Source organism: Lynx canadensis, chromosome D4 (assembly GCF_007474595.2).
Source record: "Lynx canadensis isolate LIC74 chromosome D4, mLynCan4.pri.v2, whole genome shotgun sequence".
Taxonomy (NCBI): Eukaryota; Metazoa; Chordata; class Mammalia; order Carnivora; family Felidae; genus Lynx; species Lynx canadensis.
The window spans coordinates 88,085,538-88,107,465 of record NC_044315.2 but is presented as its reverse complement, the minus strand read 5'-3'; the positions used below and the strand labels follow the sequence as shown (position 1 = coordinate 88,107,465).

The 21,928-nt window shown below is 47.6% G+C and overlaps 1 protein-coding gene across 8 annotated transcripts in view; it reads left to right on the top strand.

Annotated features, from left to right (window-relative positions):
- FNBP1 (formin binding protein 1) overlaps positions 1-21,928 on the top strand; it is a 140,278-nt gene that overhangs the window by 44,233 nt on the left and 74,117 nt on the right. For 7 of the 8 annotated variants that reach the window (XM_030292624.1, XM_030292628.1, XM_030292627.1 and 4 more), the window contains exons 2-4: positions 6,551-6,666; positions 18,744-18,800; positions 19,490-19,637. In XM_030292624.1, coding sequence (XP_030148484.1) covers positions 6,551-6,666; positions 18,744-18,800; positions 19,490-19,637 — 321 coding nt within the window. Of the gene's footprint in view, positions 1-6,550; positions 6,667-18,743; positions 18,801-18,846; positions 19,009-19,489; positions 19,638-21,928 lie in introns of those variants that run through there. The other variant, XM_030292629.1, reaches the window with a different exon arrangement.

Sequence of the window (21,928 nt, the reverse complement as noted above, 5' to 3'; positions counted from 1 at the left end):
AATTTTTTTTTTAATTAAATGTTTTTATTTATTTTTGAGAGAGATTGGGAGCACGAGCAGGGGAGGTGCAGAGAGAGAGGGAGACACAGAATTGAAAGCAGTCTCCAGGCTCCATGCTGTCAGCACAGAGCCCGACGCGGGGCTCGAACTCACAGACCATGAGATCATGACCTGAGCTGAAGCCAGATAGATGCTTGACCCACTGAGCCACCCAGGCGCCCCAGATTGAGGTCTTTGTTTCAAATTTGAGATCCAGAATATCGGGTGGTATTCGTGGTGACATATTTTTGTTTGTAAAGTTTTAGAACAACTTTTTTGTTCCTATATATATATATACAGCTACTTTAATATTCAGAACCAAATTGATTTTTAAAAACATTTTAGATGGAGATTTTGTTACATTTACTCTGGGTAGATCTGTATGTGCTGACAGTTTTCTCTCCAAGATAAGAGGAAGCTAATACCAGTAATATCATCCCAAGAGATTCTGTTCAGATAGATCCATTTAAGGTCTGCTTCTCAAAGTGCCCTCAAAGTGTATTTATCCTAAATTAAAGTATCCTGGGGCGCCTGGGTGGCTCAGTCGGTTGAGCATCCGACTTCAGCTCGGGCCGTGATCTCGCGTTTCATGAGTTCGAGCCCCACATGGGGCTCGCTGCTGACAGCACAGAGCCTGCTTTGGACCCTCTTTCCCCCTCTTTTGCCACTTCCCCGCTTGTGCTCTCTCAAAAAAGTAATGTAAAAAAATTCAAAGAAATTAGAGTATCCTAGAACACCGGTCCAGACAGTGCAGACTCACTGCAGAGGGAGAGAATTGTGGAGATGGGGCCTCCCACATACCCTTCCTCTAAATCAGAGCCATCTACATGGAGGTGACTTGAGCAACATAGTTTCTTACCAGATTGGCTGATTCCCGGGATTTCGAATTCGCATCGATTTCGTCTACTTTTCAGCGACGGGAAGTACTGTACTTTGGAGAAGAACTTCCCTGTGGCTGACTTGGGTCTCCTCATCTTAAAGTAACTAGCTTTTCTGCAAGTAGTTCCTGTGTCCGTTCTTTTGCGTGCTTTGAAAAAACAAAATCAGATTTCAGAAGGCTTCTTGCGTAGCCGAGAGTAGTCATTTATGTACTGACCCAGAGAGACCCGTCTTGGCCCCAACTGATGAGTTGCTATTGTAGGTGAGGCAAGGCAGAATCGGTCTGTGTTGAACTTCCTGATTCTTTAGGAACTCTGCTGAAGATAGGATGACCCAAAAAGATGCTGTCGTTCATACTTCTGGTTCATTCTTTACTGTGCATAAAACCAGATGTGAAAATAATTGGAAAATACAGAAAGTGCATCTGATTAATACCCTGGTGCACTCTCCTCGTTTGTCTCTGCAGCTTAGTCAGCCTCTTGTGTGGCCAACAGCTCTTGGCACAAAAAAAGTTTGTTTGGTTCGAATTCAAGGAGCAGTGAGAGGTCAAGAGGGGGTTCATCACGTGGTACCTACCCAGCTCCTTGGAAACATCCATTTGCTCGTCTCTGGGCAATTCTGGAGTGAATTCTTGAGGGTGTCTATAGTATGCAGTCCTCAACTAAACATAAGTTTCCATTAGGTTCTGTATTATCTGACTTCCTTCATCTTTGGAGATATGAAGCTTTCCAATAGAAATTTTATTTTATTTTATTTTTTTTAATTTTTTTTTTTAATATTTATTTATTTTTGAGACAGAGAGAGAGCATGAACAGGGGAGGGTCAGAGAAAGCGGGAGACACAGAATCTGAAACAGGCTCCAGGCTCTGAGCCGTCAGCACAGAGCCCGACGCGGGGCTCGAACCCACGGACCGCGAGATCATAACCTGAGCCGAAGTCGGCCGCTTAACCGACTGAGCCACCCAGGTGCCCCTCCAATAGAAATTTTAAATTAAAAAAAAAAATTTTTTTTTACATTTATTTATTTTTGAGAGACAGAGCACCCATGGGGGAGGGGCAGAGAGAGAGGGAGGCACAGAATCCGAAGCAGGCTCCAGGCTCCGAGCTGTCAGCACAGAGCCCGATGCGGGGCTCGAACTCGCTGACTTCGAGATCATGACCTGAGCCGAAGTCGGACGCTCAAACCGACTGAACCACCCAGGCGCCCCTAGAAATTTTAGAGTATGTGTCACAAGGTAGTGGTTCTTGACCTCGGGGCTGTGAGTTCGAACCCCACTTTGGGTGTGGAGATTACTTAAAAATAAAATGTTTAAAAATACATGTGTATTTTCTAAATGCATAATGTTACACAGTCGTGCGCCGGCAAAAGAGCCATTCAAAGTGCATTTTATTGTAACCCGGTATGAAAAATTCACTGGTGTGGTTTCAGATTTCACATTGAAGCTAGCTTTGAAGAAGCTACTATTTGTTCAGCTTGGGTGTGGTACCAAAGAGTATCCAGGAGTCCCTAAAAAGGCTTTTGAAATGCTTCTCCACTTTCTTACTGCATATCTGGGTGAAGTCTTATTTTTTCGTATAATGCAACCAAAGTAGGGAATCCCAACAGAGGCATCCGAAAACCCAGCTGCATTCCATTAAGCCAGACATAAAAGAGGTTTGCAAAAATGTAAACCAACGCCAGCCTTCCCACTTTTCTGTTTTGTTTTGGAAAGGAAAATTCTTGAAAAGGAAACAATGCTATTTATTTGAGCACGTGAGGGGTGCCTGGGTGGCTCCGTCGGTGAAGCGTCCGACTTCCGCTCAGGTCACCATCTCACAGTCTCTGAGTTCGAGCCCCGCGTCGGGCTCTGTGCTGACAGCTCGGAGCCTGGAGCCCGCTTCGGATTCTGTGTCTCCCTCTCTCTGCCCTCTCCCCTGCTCATGCTGTGTCTCTCTCTGTCTCAAAAATATTTTAGCATGTGATGGATTTAGTGTTGTCTTCTGGACGGATCAATAAATACGATTTAAACTCTCTCAGTTTCTAATTTCCGCTAGAGTAAATATTGATAGCCATAACCCACATAAATGAAAACGGGAAAGGAGGAATTTTTGATAATGGCACCATCTTCAAAGCAGCCAAAGCTATTTTTTTAAAGGGCCATTTATAATATTTGCTCACAAAGGAGTCTTTTGAAGATTTGGAATTCTTTTCCATTAAGTTTTCCACATTTTGGTCAAGAATGTAAGTGGGTTGATTAGTTTTTCATCTGTTTTGAATTTTCTTTTAGCTGCTGTCAAAAAAAAAAAGTTCATGCTGCGGTGATCCGTGTGATGGGAACGGTAGAGTGTGGCATCATTAGAGATGTTTTATTATTTTTAAACATTTGATTTGCGACAACATTTTATTTCACTTTAGTTTTTTAAGTAAGCTCTACACCCGGTGTGGGGCTCGAACTCACGACCCCGAGATCCAGAGTCACACCCTCTACCAACTGAGCCACCCAGTCGCCCCTGGAAAGGAGTTTTTAAATAAATAGGGTCGCTATGAAACTAGATTAGCAAAGGGTTACCAATTAGCAGAGAGCTTTAACGAGCCTTGGTCGAAATAGCTAGGGATGATTTGTAATCTTTACTCGAATTATTTGTGTATTTGTTCCCTCAAGTAGTTGAAAGTGACCTACAGCCTTATTTACCCGCCTAATTTGCTTGACAACCCCTGTCTTTCCAGATAACACAAATAAATAATCTTCCTGACTAGTGTTCCTTAAGTGGAGACTGGATGTCCATGGAATGTATTATTGGGGACCAAGAATCAACCAAAGCCTTAAATATTTGTCCCTTGCTTTTTATGATCAGGTGAACACTTATTAGGTTGAAAGACAAACATCTTACAGTGATTTTCCATGAGGAAAACATTCCTGTAAAATAAAACCTGAATTTTTCCAAGCGTTCCGTGGGCCTGGAGGTGGGGAGGGGGGTGGGGGGCACAGATCAAGGTTGAGGAAACGAGTTTTCTTCAAGGAGAGATTTTTCTGACATTGGAGAAAAAGTGCTTTAGACCCCGTTGCCTGCCTGCGTCCACCCAAGGCGGACTTGGAGGGAACGAAGTCGACTCCCTTTCCGGTTTGCGCAGCCTTGAACGGAAAACAGAATGAAAGCGTGAGGTCACGTTTAAAAGTGGGAAATGCTAGGTTTTAAAATCAAGCTGAAGGGCGGTGCTGAGTCGGTCCTGTCGGATTGCACACGCCTGTGCTAGGATTAAGTTGTGGCTTTGTATTTTTATATTCTCAAAAGTTTATTTATTTATTTTTTTTTTCTTTTTTTAACTTAAAAAATTTTATTATTTTTTGACAGCTTTATGGAGATATGATTAACATACCAAACAGTTCACCCACTTACAAGTATACAAATTCATGGTTTTTACAATATTCCCATTCCTTTTTATTCTTCTCAGTTAATGCTTAAATCAACTTAGACCAACTTCTAAAAAAAATTTACCGTCTTCTGTATGCCATCCTTCAGGGACTTTGGTTAATATTGAGTCAATTCTGCATATCAAATCTTTTCAGCCACCAGGAGCATGGTATGATGTTTCGTTGATTCCTATCTCCTTTTATTTCCATCATGGTTTTTAAATAATTTCCTTTAAGCAAATACAGTTGTTGTTGTTGTTGGTTTTCTTATTTTCCTGTTTTTTTTTTTTTTTAATTTTAATGTTTGTTTATTTATTTATTTTGAGAGAGAGAGAGAGCAGGGGAGGGGCGGAGAGAGAGAGGGAGACCCAGAATCGGAAGCACGCTCCAGGCTCCGAGCTGTCAGCACGGAGCCCGATGCAGGGCTCGAACCCATGAACCACGAGATCATGACCTGAGCCGAAGTCGGACGCTTAGCCCGCTGAGCCCCCCAGGCGCCCCAAATTGTGGCTTTGTATTTTTATATTTGATTTGACACTTTTCCATTTTACACGATCCTAAAGACCGAGTTGTGAAGTTAGGCAGGGACTGGCTCTTCACCTTCAGGCAGATGACCACGCTCGGCCACGTTTGGGGTCCCGCGTCGGTGAAGTCCCCGGCTGGGGCCAGAACCCACCTTCTCTGTCCCGGCTTCTTCTCAGGAGACTTGGCATCTGCCTCTCCCGTGGCCGTTCTCTCTTCCCCGCAGTGTCGCGCTGACACTCCCTTTTCTTTCCCAGAACTTTCTGCCTCCCCCCTCCCCCCCACCCACCCGGGCCAGGCTCTGTTGCCTCAGATCCACCAGCTCGAGGGCCTCCCTCCGCGAGCTCCGAATGGATCCGTGTTTCCAGCCCCCTTCTGGACATGCCACTCCCTCCCCCGATGTGTCACTTCAGCCCAAAGTGCTGTCCTTCGGTCCCAGGAGGTAGAGGCAGGGAGCCCTCCGGAATCCTGCCTCCCGTTCATATCCCTCTCCAGCCTCCTTACGCAATCGGCCACCAAAACTAGTTGATCCTAGTTGTCACGGGTCTGTACGTCCTTCCGTCTTCTTCCGTTTTCTCTCATCTGGACAACCGAACCGTCTCCTGACCTTCCACCACCTGACGATTCTGAACACGTCCGTGGGCATGCCTCTCCCCCTCGCAAGTTCCAGCGGCTCACGTGTGCCCGCTCGAGAGGCTAAAAGGCTCCTTCGCCTGGGCCGATGGGCTGAGACTTTCTCCCGTTGCTTTCTTTAAAAGAAAAAAAAAAAGTTTAATGTTTGTTTATTTTGAGAAAGAGACAGAGAGAGAACACAGGCAGGGGAGGGGCAAAGAAAAGGAGAGAGAGAAAGTCCCAAGCAGGCTCCGCGGTGTCAGTCCAGAGCCCGACTCGGGGCTCGAACTCACAAACCGTGAGATGGTGACCTGAGCGGAAATCAAGAGTTAGCTGCTTAAACTGAGCCACCCAGGGGGGGCCCCCCGACTTTCTCCTGTTTCTCAGCCACCAACACCCTTCCCTGGCGCCCTGCCCCCACCCTCGCTGCAGAGGACAAGGCCCCCTGATTCCTGGACGTGTCCGGGCCTTTGCAGTAGGGGTTGCTGGGATACCCAGCACCCCTCGTGGTTCCAGGCTGGGAACCTCAAGCACCTTGCAAGATGGGGCCCGGGGCGGGGGTTGGGGGGGTGGTTTCCCCAGCTCCTTTCCTGGCACACAGTGTGGGTTTGATAAATGTTTGAACGTCTCAATAAAGTCCGCGTGAGTCATTTTATGTATCTGTTTGAAGAGAGAGGTACTTGGGAGCTCTTCTCGCTCCCCTGTGCTTTGCCCCGAATTTCAGTGAGCTGCTTTGAATAACTGAGAGATGACAAGGAAGGTGCTAGCTGCCCACCGAGTTGAGGCGGGTGTTTTACCTCTCGGCTTTTGGAATCTGGAGAGGACATTCTCCTTTGCACTAGGACATTAACTGGATCCTCAAACCATGTTGCTAACGGGAACGTGTGGGTCAGGGTTCAGTCCCCCAGGCAGTTTTCAAACCAAATTTGGTAATGTTGATTTAAAACTGCTCAACAAGAAAAGCACCCAGGACAATCATGGAAAATATTAGAACTGCTTTCTACATAACGACATCTCGTTGAGAGCATTGTTCGCTGAAATTCTATTAATCACAGAGAAGGATTATAAGCTCTCTCTTTGTGTGTGTTTTTTTTTTTTTTAAACAGGATCAATTTGACAACTTAGAAAAACACACACAGTGGGGAATTGACATTCTTGAGAAATACATCAAATTTGTAAAGGAAAGGACAGAGATCGAACTCAGCTATGCAAAACAACTCAGGTAAGTTGATATTGACAAAGGTTGTTTGTTAACTGCAAAATGGATGTAATGATAATTTATATTCTCACTTATACGACAGATGTGCAATCCTTTAAATATTTCTTTTCCCCCTCTTACGTAAGGTACTGTTTCAATGGAAACCATTGCTTTTAATGTGGAAAATTCATTTTCGTAGAACAGTAAAAATAAAAGCTAAGTTATTGCCTTCAGGCTCTGTGTTTTTAAAATATTGGAGCCTCTTATTTTTGCGGAAAATGGCTTTATCTATCTATCTGTCTATCTATTTTAAGAGAGAGAGAGAGAGAGCATACGCCCATGTACGTGTGCAGGAGTGGGGGAGGGGCAGAAAGAGAGGGAAAAAGAGAGCATCCCAAGCAGACTCCACACTGTCAGCATGGAGCCCAATAAAGGCTCCAACAAGAGAGCCTTTAAGATCGTGACCTGAGCTGAAATCAAGAGTCGATGCTTAACCGACTGAGCCGCCACCCAGGCGCCCCTTTTCAGGATGCCTCTCATTGAAGTGTAACATATACACAGGGAAATGCACAAGTCCCAAGTGTGCAGCCCCAGGAATCCACAGAGTGAACCACCCCCCTGGTAACCGGCACCCAGGTGGAGGAACAGGCAATTCTAGCCCCTTCTGGTGCACCGCCCTCCTCCCACACTCATCCACCCTTGTCCGCTCTCCTGACTTCCAACCACGTGGACAGTCTTGCCTGTTTTTGAACCTCCTGTGAATGGATTCGTTTACTGGGCACTGCCTGATTTTGGCTTCTTTTGTTCTACCTGACGTTTGTAAGATTCGTTCATGCGGCCGCATGTGGTGGTAGTTTCTTTCTTTTCATCGGTGGATCGTATTCGGGTATGGGAGTGTACCGCCCTTTATCCGTTCCTCTGCTGCCAGGCCCCTGTTTGGGGGTACAGAGTCTGTCTCCACCCAGGAGTGGGATTGCGGGGTCATAGGCACCCTGTATGTGTAGCTTTACATACACAGTCTTCCAAATGCTTCTCCTGATCCGCGATCCATCCAGCAGCGTGTGAGAGTCCCGGGGAGCCGCATTTGAAAAGTGCTTGGATCACAGGGCCCCCGGGTGGCTCAGTCAGTTAAGCGTCCGACGTCGGCTCAGGTCACGATCTCGCGGTTCGTAGGTTCGAGCCCCACGTCGGGCTCTGGGCTGATGGCTCAGAGCCTGGAGCCTGTTTCCGATTCTGTGTCTCCCTCTCTCTCTGCCCCTCCCCCGTTCATGCTCTGTCTCTCTCTGTCCCAAAAATAAATAAACGTTAAAAGCAGCCTCATTTAGGACCTCAAGAACTGAATGTCGGAATAGGGACGGGGCCGCTTCATGGTGATTATTTCAGTATCGCACACCGCTGGTCGTAAAACGTCTTGCCTGGGAAAATGGGTTGCATAACAGCCTTAGCCCCAAATGCAGTCTCACCTTGTGGATTTATCTGTGTTTGCCGTCTTTCTGCTAGCTTGCCCTGGTCTTTCCTGGTGCCTTGGCCACAATCTCGTTTCGTTTGGGAGTGTTGTTATTCGGTGCCGTTAAGTCAGCGCCTAGCAGGCGTCTGCTCCGTTCTGCGCGTCACGAAAGCAAAGGGCTTTCTTAGCTCCCCCTCTGTGTTGCACCTGCCTTCTTGGCCTTTCTCAGCACCCCAGGTGAGGGATTGAGGATGCCAGCAACAAACCCGGAGGCTCTTGGGAAAGAATGCAAATCTCAGCGGGTCCTCAGTGCAGATACATGAGATGCTCCTTGCGCTTTGTCAATGTGCCCCCCGCCCTCCCCACTCACCGAAGTGATTCGGCTTCTCCCCTTTCTGCAAACCCAGCACCTCCTTCCCCATCCTTCCCGTGGGCTTCCTGACGTCACCGAGAACATCGAAGAAGACGTCCTACCTCTCGGTGTCTGTCCTCACATCTCTGTGCCCCCCCCCCCAGAGATGCTTCTGTCTAAACCCAGGCCCCCCCCTCTTGTGTGCCGTGCTCCCCAACACCTGCCGGTTTCTTTGCTCCCCTTCATAGGCAGACTTCTCGAAAGTGTTCTTACTTGCTGTCTCCGGTCCCTCTCCTGTCCCTACTTGATTACTTTTTAAATGTTTCTCTATTTATTTTGAGAGAGAGAGAGAGAGTGAGCACGGGAGGGGCAGAGGGAGAGAGAATCCCAAGCAGGCTCCATGCGCAGAGCCCGGCTTGGGGGGCTCGATCGTATGAACCGCGGGATCGTGACCTGAGCCGACATCCAGGTCGGATGCTCAACCCACTGAGCCACCCCGGGCGCCCCTCCTGCCAGTGCTTTCAACTCACCCCGCACGGCTCAGCCAGAACTGCTCTTCCAGGGCTCCAGTCACTTCCATGTTGTTCAACCCAACCTCCCGTCCCCGGTCTGCAGCGTCCCTGACCCTTTGACGGGGCGGATGCTCCCTCCTCCTTGCCCGGCCTCTCGAATTCCAGTCTTCTGGCTTCCTTCTTTCCACCTCACTGGAGCTCCTTCGCACCCCCCTTTACTGGGTTCTCCTTTGCCTCCTTCTCTTCATCCGGCGTGCCCCCGTGCCCAGTCCCCGTCTCCTGTATCCCCTTGTGATCTCTTCTGGCTTTAAGTATGGTCTGTGTAGCCGTGGCTCGCAGATACGCATCTCCAAGCTAGACCTCTGTCCCGGACTCCGACACAGATTACGCAGTGTCTCCAGGGGGACGTCTGAAATGCGACGTGCCCGGAACTGAGTCTGTCCGCTCAGAATCTGCGGCCGCACCGCCCAGCTTTTCCCCACTCACTTGAGGGCACCTGCCCCGGACATCGTTGGTCCCCCCTCTTTCTCTCGTGTGACGCCCCCCCCCCCCCCCCGCATCCCTCATCTAAGCCATCAGGACCGTACTTGGCAAATTTACCCGGGTCCGACTCCTCCTCTTGACCTCCGCTGCGGCCGTGGCGGTCCAGGCCCCAGCACCTCTCACCTGGGTTATTATGGGGCTTCTAACTGGTTTCTCTTATTCCCTTCTTTTTAAAAAAAAAATTTGTTTTAATGTTTATTTATTTTTGAGAGAGACAGAGACAGAGCTTGAGCGGGGGAGGAGCAGAGAGAGAGGGAGACACAGAATCGGAAACAGGCTCCAGGCTCCGAGCCGTCAGCCCAGAGCCCGACGCGGGGCTCGAACTCACGGACCGCGAGATCGTGACCTGGCTGAAGTCGGACGCTTAACCGACTGCGCCACCCAGGCGCCCCAACCCTTTTTCTTTCTTTATTTTTAATGCTTATTTACTTTTTTTGAGAGAGAGAGAGAGTAGGGGAGGGGCAGAAATAGAGGGAGAGACAGAATCCCAAGCAGGCTCCACACTGTCAGCGCAGAGCCTGATGCGGGACCCGATCCCATGAACCGTGAGATCAGGACCTGAGCCGAAATCAAGAGTCAAGACGCTTAACCGGCTGGGCCACCAGGCGCCCCTACTTTCCACTTTTTCCAGAGCACTGGTAACTTTCTAACACTCGGTAACATTGTCTTATGGCCCATACCTACTGTTCATTGCCTTCCCCTCCTTTCTGCTAGAATGGAGACCCCTCAAGGGCATGGTTTTTGAGCTGGGTGCACTGAAGTATCCCCAGGGTACAGGACGGTGCCCGATGCGTAACAGGGGCTCAGTAAGTAGCTGGAGAAAGAGCGGATCAACAGGGCTCACATGTCAGACGTTTGGTTAGCCCCGCTTCAGGGAGAATTGTGGGTTTGCACAGGCCTGAGAGCTGAGGAGGGCTCACCAACAAACAGGACACCCGATGTGTCTCATGAACGAGACGCTGCGGAACTCAGCCTTCTCACTGCGGGAAACGGACCACGTGTGTGTGAGCACATGCAAATAAGCAAGAAATTAAACCATCTAAAGATAGCAGTTACCACCCCAGATACCTAAAGCCGGTGATGCAGTACAGCATGATGGCAGGTGGGGGTTACATAAGCTAGACTGGCCGGGGAAAACCTGTTGCTTGAGAACTGAAGGACGAGGAGAGGGCAGGCCTGCCAAGGTGTGGGGATAGGTCTTCCAGGCCAAGGAATCAGCAAGTGCAAAGGTCCTGGGGTGTGGGAACATGTTCAAGGGACGGAAAGGTCAGTGTGCCTGAAGCATACCCGGCAAATGCTTGCCTGAAATATCAGTCTGATGTTGAAAAGGCAACACGGCCTTTGCGGGGAGACTTCTGGCCTTAAGTCATTTTTAGTTTCTCAGCATTAGAGGAAAGAAGTGTTTGCTTATTTTTACAAGCAAATGATGATAGTCAGGGCTTTGATTTCTGTAGGTGAGCTGTTGGCAAACTACAACCTATGTTCCAACCCATCCACTGCCTGGTTTTGTAAATAAGGTTTTACGGGAAAATAGCCACGTCCACTCATTTATTTACGTATTGTCCACGGCTGCTTCTGCAAAACACTGGCAAGTAACTAGTTGCAACAGGGACCATGTGATCATGACCTACGTGCAAGTCTAAAATATCTACTGTCTGGCCCTTTACAGCAAAAGTGTAGGGGCACCTGGGTGGCTCAGTCTGTTAAGCGTCTGACTCGTGATTTCAGCTCGGGTCGTGTTCTCACGGTTCATGAGTTCGAGCCCCACATCTGGCTCTGTGCTGACAGCACAGAGCCTGCTTGGGGATTCTCTCTCTCTGCCCCCCCTCCCCCCACTCAGGTTCTCTCTTCCTCCCTTTCTCTTTCTCTCTCTAAATAAATAAATACATAAAAAAGTTTACTGACCCTTGTGATAGTTACTGTTTATTCAAGGCAGCGTAAGGTCAAGTTCCTAAGAAAATTTTAAACATCTTATCTGACCTGTATAAGAGAACCAGCTATGTATTGCCCTTTAGCAACTGTTTTTGTTTTTCATTTTTTTTGATGTTTATTTTTATTTTTGAGAGAGAGAGAGAGACAGAGCACGAGTGGGGGAGGGGCAGAGAGAGGGAGACACAGAACTCAAAGCAGGCTCCAGGCTCTGAGCCATCAGCCCAGAGCCCGACGCGGGGCTTGAACTCACGGACCGCGAGATCGTGACCCGAGCTGAAGTCGGACGCTCAATCGATTGAGCCACCCAGGTGCCCTGCCCTTAGCAACTGTTTTTTTTTTTTAAAGAAAGTTATTGGTTATGACCAGATAATGAATTCATAGGATGAAAACTTCCAGAGGCACAAAATGGTCCACAGCAAAGTGTCCCTTCTCTTCCCCCTGCCCGTGGGGACAATGAATGTTCTCCGTCTCCTGTTTATCCTTCCATAGAGAGATTTTATGCCGACACAGGCAACTAAGTGTGTTTGCCTCCTCATTTCCCCGGCAGTTCAGCGTGCCCTTGCCTTGCTACATCCTGGAGATCTTCCCGAGGACTCATTTTTATGTTTGCAGTTTTAGTATGTTGCATCGGGTTGGTGGATGTGTTTCCAATTGTTTGCAACGCTGAACAGAGTTGCAGTGCATAGCCTTGAGTAATCCACTTGGCCAGCCTGCTTGGAGACTAAGTTCCCAAAAGGAGCGCTCTGGGTTTGGTGGGGTTTGCCAAGTGGCCTCTCAGAGGCTGTGACCCTTACCACTCACGCTCTATAGGGTGGCAGTGCAACTTTCTTCGACCCTCAGTGCCTCTTGGTGCCAGTCCGTTTTATCTTTGCCAAGGTGATAAGTAAAAATTGGTGCGTCTGAGCATTAGTGTTTCTCTTGTTATCAATGAGGTTAAGCCTGTTTTTTATGCGTGGAAGCCATTTATACTTTTTTTTTTAAGTTTATTTATTTTGAGAGAGAGAGAGAGAGAGAGAGAGAGAGAGAGAGAACAGGCAGGGGAGGGGCAGAGAGAGGGGGAGAGAGAGAATCCCAAGCAGGCTCTGAGCTATCAGCACAGAGCCTGACGCGGGGCTCGAACCCATGAACCATGGGATCATGACCTGAGCCAAAGTCGCAAGCTTAACCAACTGAGCCACCCGGGCGTCCCGTTACTGTTCTCTATTTTAAGCTCCATGTTACAATTTTAAACGGGCTCGGTTGACTCACCGCTAAGGTAAAGAAAATAATATTTACATGTTTTTCTTCCTTTTCTGAGTGATATAATATCGTCTGTAACATGAGTCCCACGGTTAATTTGTCTTAGTCCTGTTTTTAAATATGAATGTATGTTCACCACTCTTTCTTCGACCACAGCCTCTCTGCTTATCTCTGGGCATCAAGAAAAATACGAATATTTTCTCCCCTAATGAGAGCTTGTGGACTAATTCTCGGGTTTGTTCTTGTTTGACAATGCCCTCATACTTGATAATAATTTGACCTGCTTGTTCTCTGGTAATATTTTCTTTCTCTCCAAACTTTGTTGCTGCATTGTCTTTTGTTGGAAAAGTCTGGGGCAGCCAGATTTTTTTTCTTTGTAGGTGGCTTGCTTTTTTTTTGACTGTAGATGTGAAGAATTTTTTTTGTTCCACTTAGCAGTTTGATAACGTCGCCAAGCTAAGCCCTGTTGTTGCTCATTCCTTGTCGGTTTCCTGAGCGCCCTTTTCATATGCAGATTCCAATTTTTAATTTATTTTCGGGGGAACTTTCTTCCATTGCATCGGAGTGTTGTTTCTGTACTACTTACTGGGTCGTGTATATTTCAGAGAGAGGAGTTTTCCTTGTGTTAAAGCGTCCTGCCCTTTAGATAAATATTTTTTTCCTGCTTTTGTTAGTTGCTTTCCTTATTATGATCGTTTCAAAACTTTCCTCTGTTGAATTCGATACCCAAGCCCACCTGATGCACTAGCTCCGTAGCGGTGGGCTTTAGGTCTTAGTTCATTTCCTTAGCTTTGCAGTCCGTTTTAGCCTGTGGTCTGGGAGTTCTTTGGTTTATTGGCTTCGTGGTTTTATTACGTTTGTCTCTAGTGTAAAATAGTCTGGAGGAATTGGTGTTTGCCTGTTTCGCTTCTTTTCTTCCAGATTGGGTTTTTCTGTCATTCCCTTCCTCCCTCCCTCCTTTCCTGCCTTTCTCCCAAAAATCCATCCTTCCTTCCTTCCTTCCCTTCCTTCCTTCCTTCCTTCCTCCCTTCCTCCCTTCCTCCCTTCCTCCCTTCCTTCCTTCCTTCCTTCCTTCCTTCCTTCCTTCCTCTCTTCCTTCCTTCCTTCCTTCCTTCCTTCCTTCCTTCCTCTCTTCCTTCCTTCCTTCCTTCCTTCCTTCCTTCCTTCCTCCCTCCCTTCCTCCCTTCCTTCCTTCCTTCCTTCCTTCCTTCCTTCCTTCCTTCCTTTCTTCTGTATTACATATCTTTTCACCTTGCTTATGTTTAATATGGGCACTTCAGTGAGGTAGTAATGAGAACAGACATGGGGGGGTACCTGGGTGGCTCAGTCAGTTAAGTATCTGACCCTGGATCTCGGCTCAGGTCAGGAGTTTGCATCGGGCTCTGCTGACAGCATGGAACCTGCTTGGGATTCTCTCTCTCCCTCCTTCTCTGCCCCTCCGCCACTCACACACTATCTCTCTCTTTCTCTCTCTCTCTCAAAATAAATAAATAAATAGATAAACTTAAAAAAAAAAAAGAGAGAGAACAGACATTAGAGCCCAATACCTGGGATACACTCTTGGTTCGTCCGTTCAATAGTAATACAATTTGGGGGGCACCTGGGTGGCTCAGTCTATTAAGCGGCGGACTCGTGATTTCACCTCAGGTCACGGTTTGTGGGATTGAGCCCCACCTCGGGCTCTGTGCTGACAGCTCAGAGTCTGGAGCCTGCTTCGGATTCTCTGTCCTCTCTCTCTCTCCCTCTCTCTCAGAAATAACAAATGAATAAACTTAAAAAAAAAAAAAGAATTGCTCTTCAGGGTTTGGTGGACTTACCCCCCAGCCCCACCCCGCAGCAGCGGTGAGGTTGGGGTCAGCATCCATTCTACGCCGTTCCAGAATCTTCCGTCCCTCGCCACGGTCACCACTTTTCAGACTGTGTAGACTGAGGTTGCGTTCCTTTCTTCGTCGGCTTGCTTTCCGCTGTTGAAAATTGTCCTGGCTTGTGACTTTCACCTCTTACTGGGAAAGCATAGTTCTCTGATCGAATTTTGTTCCGCTGTCTTTATCTGGAAATCTTGTGGTGAGCTTCTTTAAAAAAACGAAAGATAGGAAAAAACAAAACATTCCTAGACCCAGCCCTGGACCTTCCATTTCAGAGGGTCTGGAATGGAGCCCAAGTATCTCCTTTTTTTTTTTTTTTTTTTTAATTTTTTTTTTTTCAACGTTTATTTATTTTTGGGACAGAGAGAGACAGAGCATGAACGGGCGAGGGGCAAGAGAGAGAGGGAGACACAGAATCGGAAACAGGCTCCAGGCTCTGAGCCATCAGCCCAGAGCCCGACGCGGGGCTCGAACTCACGGACCGCGAGATCGTGACCTGGCTGAAGTCGGACGCTTAACCGACTGCGCCACCCAGGCGCCCCCCAAGTATCTCCTTTTTAAAAGCCTCCCTGTGGTTCTTAGGATCAACTAAGTTTACATCCAGTATCCTTAGGAGAGGATTATATTTTTCTCTTGCCTTTTAATTAGCCTGTCTGAAGAGCAAGTTTAATATACAAAACACTTAAAAGTTCTCAGAAAGATCCCATAAATTTATAGATGCTCTTTGTGGTTTATTTTCTTGCTTGTTTGTTAAGATAACCTCGGTACAAAATAGGGCAAGAAAGCCCATCTCCAGAGAATGCAAATGAAAGTTGATCTTTTTTTTGTAGCGGTCCCTGAGGGAAATATCCTGACTTTCCCTTCCAGACCTCTTAAGCTTTTAGTTTTCTGCTGGCATTTATAGAGTGAATTATTCATCGGTGCTTTTAAGAAGCATTTTGGATGCTGTTTACGTATGCTAATATGATCAAAGTGATACTCATTCATCACAATATGATGGGTTTTTGTTTTAACTTTTTTAAAAACTTTTTTTTAATGTTTTCTTTTATATTTGAGAGAGAGAGAGAGAGAGAGCCCGCGTGCACAAGCGGGTGAGGGGTAGAGGAATGGAGACAGAATCCGAAGCAGGCTCCAGGCTCGAGGCTGTCAGCAAAGAGCCCGACGCGGGGCTCGAACTCACGAGCTGTGAGATCATGACCCGAGCCGAAGTCAGATTTCAATAAACCTTTGAAATAACAGTTTTGAAAGAATTTTTATAGAAGATGTGAGTTTCGAAGTGGTATTTTCCATTTATAATTTATTGTGAACAGAAGAAATGATTAATATTTAAAACCTTGCATTAAAAATCATTTCACATGCAGGGGCACCTGAGTGGCTCACTAGGTTAAGCGTCCAACGTCAGCCCAGGTCATGATCTCAGTTTATGAGTTCGAGCCCCACATCGGGCTCTGTGCTGACAGCTCGGAGCCTGGAGCCTGCTTCGGATTCTGTGTCTCCCTCTCTCTCTGCCCCTCCCCTGCTCACACTCTGTCTCTCTCTCCCGCTCTCTCAAAAATAAATAAACATTAAAAAAATATTTCACATGCAGCCAATAGGCTTTTTACTACTCCAGTCTCCCATGTTTGCTAACAAGAACCTGTTGGTTATATATTCACCTGCTTTCCACGTGTTCCCCTTTTGTCCCTGCCACCTGTAAGGAGGATCTCCCTTTTACGGGGTGATTGTGGTCAAACCAGCTCAAAGAACTGTACTGTGCTTTTAGCAGACAAGGTTTCCCTCTTTTGCATTAGTTTTTTTCTTTAAGTCACATTTTAATTTTATTTTTTATTTTAATTTTTTTTAATGTTTTTTAAATTTAGTTTTGAGAGAAAGAGAGAGAGAGAACTCAAGCAGGGGAGGGGCAGAGAGAGAGAGAGAGAGAGAATCCCAAGCAGGTTCTGTGACGAAAGCAGCAAGCCCAGTGTAGGGCTCGAACTCATGAACCGTGAGATCGTGATCTGAGCCGAACTCGGACACACAACCTCTGAAATACCCAGGTGCCCTATTTTATTTTTTATTTTTAAAGACCTTATTTTTGGGGTGCCTGGGTGGCTCAGTCGGTTAAGCGTCCGACTTTGGCTCAGGTCATGATCTCCAGTTCGTGGGTTCGAGCCCCGCATCAGGCTCTGTGCTGACAGCTCAGAGCCTGGAGCCTGTTTCAGATTCTGTGTCTCCCTCTCTCTCTCTGACCCTCCCCCGTTCATGCTCTGTCTCTCAGTGTCTCAAAAATCACTAAACGTTAAAAAAAAATTTTTTTTTAATTAAAAAAAAATAAAGACCTTATTTTTAAGTAATCTCTACGCCCAGCGTGTGGCTTGAACTCACAACCCCGAGATCAAGAGTCACATGCTCTACTGACTGAACCGGCCAGGAGCCCCCCTCGTATCTTCATTTTAAATTACAACGATCGATATTCTAGTGGATGTTACATACTCCCCTAGAATTTCCAAACTTGAAGGGACAGTAAAGGTCATTTCACCCAGCCCCCTCGGACTCACGGATGAAGAACTGGACACACAGACTTTTTACCCAAGTCCACGGCCTCATGTCATCTAGTAACACCTGTTAGAGGTGAGATCACATCCACTTTGTCCATGAAATGTACCCTGATCCAAACTGTAAACTTAGGACGGCACGTTTTTTTTTTTTTTTCTAGACGATTCTGTAGATTCAGGGGAAATGAAAGAACTAAAATGTGAAATAGTGAAAGTAGCTACTAGAAAAGAGGACTAGCCCTCAGGTGAGGGCTCCCACTGTGGACCATTAGTCAGCCTTTGGCTGTTTCTCTAAACCACAGCCGCCGAAGGCAGGCCCCACGAGAAATCAGCCAGCGAGACCCCTGTGAGTGAGTTTTCTTTTTTCATGTTTGCCTCCTAGCTTTTGTGTAAATCGCAGCGTGTTGACTCTGGACATTATCTGACCTGGAGATGAGATTCGGAAGAGAGATAGGAGTGATTTTGGGCTCGTCGGAGTGCGTTCGGTGCAGATCGGCTGGGCAGGTTGAAAGTTCTCGTTAAATGTCGTAGCATGAACGTCCCCCGAGTATTGTCTCCGCTTCCTCCGAGAAGGCTTCCTTCCCCTTCTCCCCTTTTCGTTAGCTCTTTGGAGGGGCAGCCACACCGCCTTGACGGCATGCCCTTGGCACTTGGAGTTTTAATTTGAACATTTTGGACGTAGTCCCCATGCTTTCCGTGGGTTTAGGGTAATACTATTCGGCTGCAGAGGACCACAAAGGAGCAGTGGCCTGGTGGGAACACCCATCGTCAGCTCAGGGCCGCCGATGAACGTGGCTTCATGGGTGCACAGGGTCTGTACTCTCCGATTCAAGCCGGGTCGACATCAGCTAGTGCCTCCCTCTGCGCTTTTCTTTTAAACGTTGTTTTTAATGTTTATTTTTGAGAGAGACAGAGCGTGAGCGGGGGAGGGGCAGAGAGAGAGGGAGACACAGGATCCGAAGCAGGCTCCGGGCTCCGAGCTGTCAGCACAGAGCCCAATGCGGGGCTCGAACCCATAAACCGTGCGATCATGACCTGAGCCGAAGTCGGCCGCTCAACCGACTGAGCCCCCCAGGTGCCCCCGCCCCTCTCTGTTCTTATCTGCTCTACCTGTGAGGTAAAAGATTCAAAGGTGTGTGACTCGTTCGTAACAGGAGCTTCATCATACATGTGGAAGGATAGAAGGAAATAGGGGCTCGTGGCTGGCTCAGTCGGTGGTACACGGGACTCTTGATTTTGGGGTCGTGAGTTCGAGCTCCACGTCGGGTGTGGAGATCACTTTTTAAAAAGGAAGGAAATGGGGCGCCCCGGTGGCTCGGTCGGTTAAGCACCCGACTTCAGCCCGGGTCATGATGTCACCGTCCGTGGGTTCAAGCCCCACGTCGGGCTCCGTGCCGACAGCTCAGAGCCTGGAGCCTGCTTTGGATTCTGTGTCCCCCTGCCCTGCTCACGCTCTGTCTCCCTGTCTCTCAAAAAACGAATGAACGTTAAAAAAATTTTTTTTAAAACGAAGGAAATGAATGGATTTCAACTGTGGACATTTTCTGATTTTTTTTTTTTTAAGTTGTCAACAAAAGCACTGACTTCACCTTCCATCACTGATTTCTCGATCGTCTTTTTTTTTCTCTCTCAGTCATCTCTCTACAGAAGGTGACATTGTCTGCATTTTTGTTTTAGGAATCTTGCAAAGAAATACCAACCTAAAAAGAACTCGAAGGAGGAAGAGGAATACAGGTCTGTTTAACACCGATCATTATGTGGTGATATCTTTATGCCGGTGGTGATGACGGTGAAGGAAAGAGAAAATGAAATCTACAAAACTAAGCTGCCTTCCCCGCTCCTCTTTGTGTCAGTTTTTAAACGGGAAGAACCATAAAGACCCTGCTCCACTAACTTCCCTTTGACGGAGTCACTAGGCCTATTCCAGATTGTTTCAGTGAAGGTGATTGGGAAAAGCTTAATCTACGCAAATACAGGAAGTGTGGATTATGCAGTCCGCCGTCTTGATTTGGCTTTGTAACATCAGGAGTCTCTTGCACCGAGAAATGTGTTCATTTCAGTCGGTAGCTAAGGCACCGTGGATGGCCCCAAAGTATTATGTCTCTCACTTAGACCTAAATATCCACTGCATTAGTGCATTTACCACGTATACGTATGGGGGGGTATCTTTGGACCGAGTATTAACAGAGCCAAATCCTGCCTTATGTAGAGTGATTCGGCGTCCCCCAAAATGCCAAGTGTCTCACTGGTAATTAATTCCGAGCCATTTTGATCGGAACACTCTTACGTGTAATGAATTGTCAGGATCCTCTGGGAGGTCGATGCACGTTAACCTGATTTTAATTAATATTTTGTCAGCGCGCAGCGCGTTAGAGCGGACGTGGCCTTGTTTGCAAAGGGGTGCCGTATGTTCTGTTCCGTAGGTATACAGCATGTAAAGCCTTCCTTTCCACCCTGAACGAAATGAACGATTACGCCGGGCAGCACGAAGTTATCTCCGAGAACATGACCTCACACATCACTGTGGAGCTAGCCCGCTACGTCCAGGAACTGAAGCAGGAGAGGAAATCGGTAACAAATAACACTTTTTTTAAGGTTTATTTTTATTTTTGAGAGAGAGAGAGAGAAAGAGAGAGCGAGCGTGCATGCAAGCATGGGGTGGGGGGGCAGAGAGAGGGAGGGGGACAAAGGATCCAAAGTGGGCTCTGTGCTGACAGCAGAGAGCCTAATGCGGGGGGGTCAAACTCATGAACCGTGAGATCATGACCTGAGCCGAAACCAGGAGTTGGATGCTTAACCCACTGAGTCACCCGGAGGTCCCTAAGAGATTTATGGTTAGGCTGTGGTCTGTGTCATTGTTCTTTGATCCCTTAGGAAGTAAGGGCATCATACTATGTGAGTAATAAGGTACCAGAGCTGGCCACTGAGGATACTTTCTTCATTTCAATTTGAGTCCACAGTAATTGTTTTAAGTGCTCTGGTGTTGCTCGAGCCAACGGGGAAGATCTCGTTGCTGCTGAAACGGAAGAGACGTTGAATAATCATGACCAAAATAATTATTTCATTGTGAGAGTAGCTACAAAGTATGAGTGCCGGGGCTTTGGGAGCAGATGATAGGAATCCCTAACGTGCTTGGACCCAGGACCAGGGAGAAGCTTCCCAGGGCCCTCAGCACTTAACGTTTTGGCAAGACTCGAAGTATGAGGAGGAGTTGCCTGGGGCAAACCATAGAGGGCACAGCTAGTGCAAAGGCCCTGAGACAGGAAGGTATTTGGAACGGCTGAGGCGTTTACTCTTTCTAAGCTATAAGTAGATAGAACGTGGCTTTGGGTGTGTTTAAAATTTTTTTTTTTCAAGGTTTTTTATTTATTTTTGGGACAGAGAGAGACAGAGCATGAACGGGGGAGGGGCAGAGAGAGAGGGAGACACAGAATTGGAAACAGTCTCCAGGCTCTGAGCCGTCAGCCCAGAGCCCGACGCGGGGCTCGAACTCACGGACCGCGAGATCGTGACCTGAGCTGAAGTCGGACGCTTAACCGACTGCGCCACCCAGGCGCCCCGCTTTGGGTGTGTTTAGAAGTTAGGAACAGATATATGCCTGAAGATCAACCCATTCGTTGCAAAAAAAAATGTTCATAAACTGAGATGAAATTTTTATCTGTTCACATTAGAGCAGTGGGTCTCAAGCTGGCACAATTTTGCCCCCCCCCCACATGTGCCAATGTCTGGAGATAGTTCTGGTTGTATGGGGGGGGGTTAGCTTTGGGGGGGGGGGGTTGCCACTGGCATCTGGTGGGTGGAACCCAGACACGCTGTTCAACATCCTGTGATGCATAGGGCGGCCTCCACAACAAAGAATTACCTGGCCCCTGATGTCCGTGGTGCCCAGATTGACATGCCAGCCTCTTCCAGACCGTTCATTAAAGAAGGTCTTTTCCGTGATGGAAAGGAAGCAGTGAAACAAAATACTAAGGTTCAGAATGAAACGCAGCGGCCTATTGTGATCCTCAGGGAAATGCGGTCAATCTGGACATGATGTTGGACTGCTTCCCTGGGCGCTTGAACTTCCCTCAACCTCGCACAGTTTATACCCTCTTCCTGTTTGTTTCTTTGTTCGGTGCTTTGTGTGTCTTCACTGACCTTTATCCACCCATATAGCTTAGAGATTTAGCCAACGCCCTCGACAAGAACTCTCTGCATTTACCTTAGTCCGGAACGTACATGCTGTTTCTGGAGTGGATCGTGAGATATGAACCCACATGACCTGGCTTCCTGTTAGTTTTGTTTTTTTTTTTAAATAATGTTTATTTGTTTCGAGAGAGGGGGAGAGACAAAGAACGAATGGGGGAGGGGCAGAGAGAGAGAGAGAGAGAGAGAGAGAGAGAATCCCAAGCAGGCTCTGCACCCTCGGCACAGAGCCCAACTTGGAGCTCGAACTCACAAACCTTGAGATCGTGACGTGAGCCGAAACCAAGAGTCAAATGCTTAACCGACTGAGCTACCCAGGTGCCCCAGTTTGTTTTTTTTTTAAGTTTATTTATTGCGAGAGAGAGAGAGCGAGTGTGCGAGCCAGGGAGGCGTAAAGAGACAGCGTGACAGAGAATCCCAAGCAGGCTCTGTGCTCTCAGCGCGGAGCCCGATGGGCGCGATCCCACGAACCACGAGTTCACGACCTGAGCCGAAACCAAGAGTCAAATGCTTCACTGACTGAGCCCCCCTCCTGTCACTTTTTTTTATTCTTCTCCTGCGGTCACATTGCTCCCTCGCTCCTCCTCCTCCTTGCCCTATGTGATCCTGCCTCAGGGCCTTTGCACTGGCCTTTTATTTCCTCGGAAAGCTTTCCCCCCAGATACCTGCAGAGC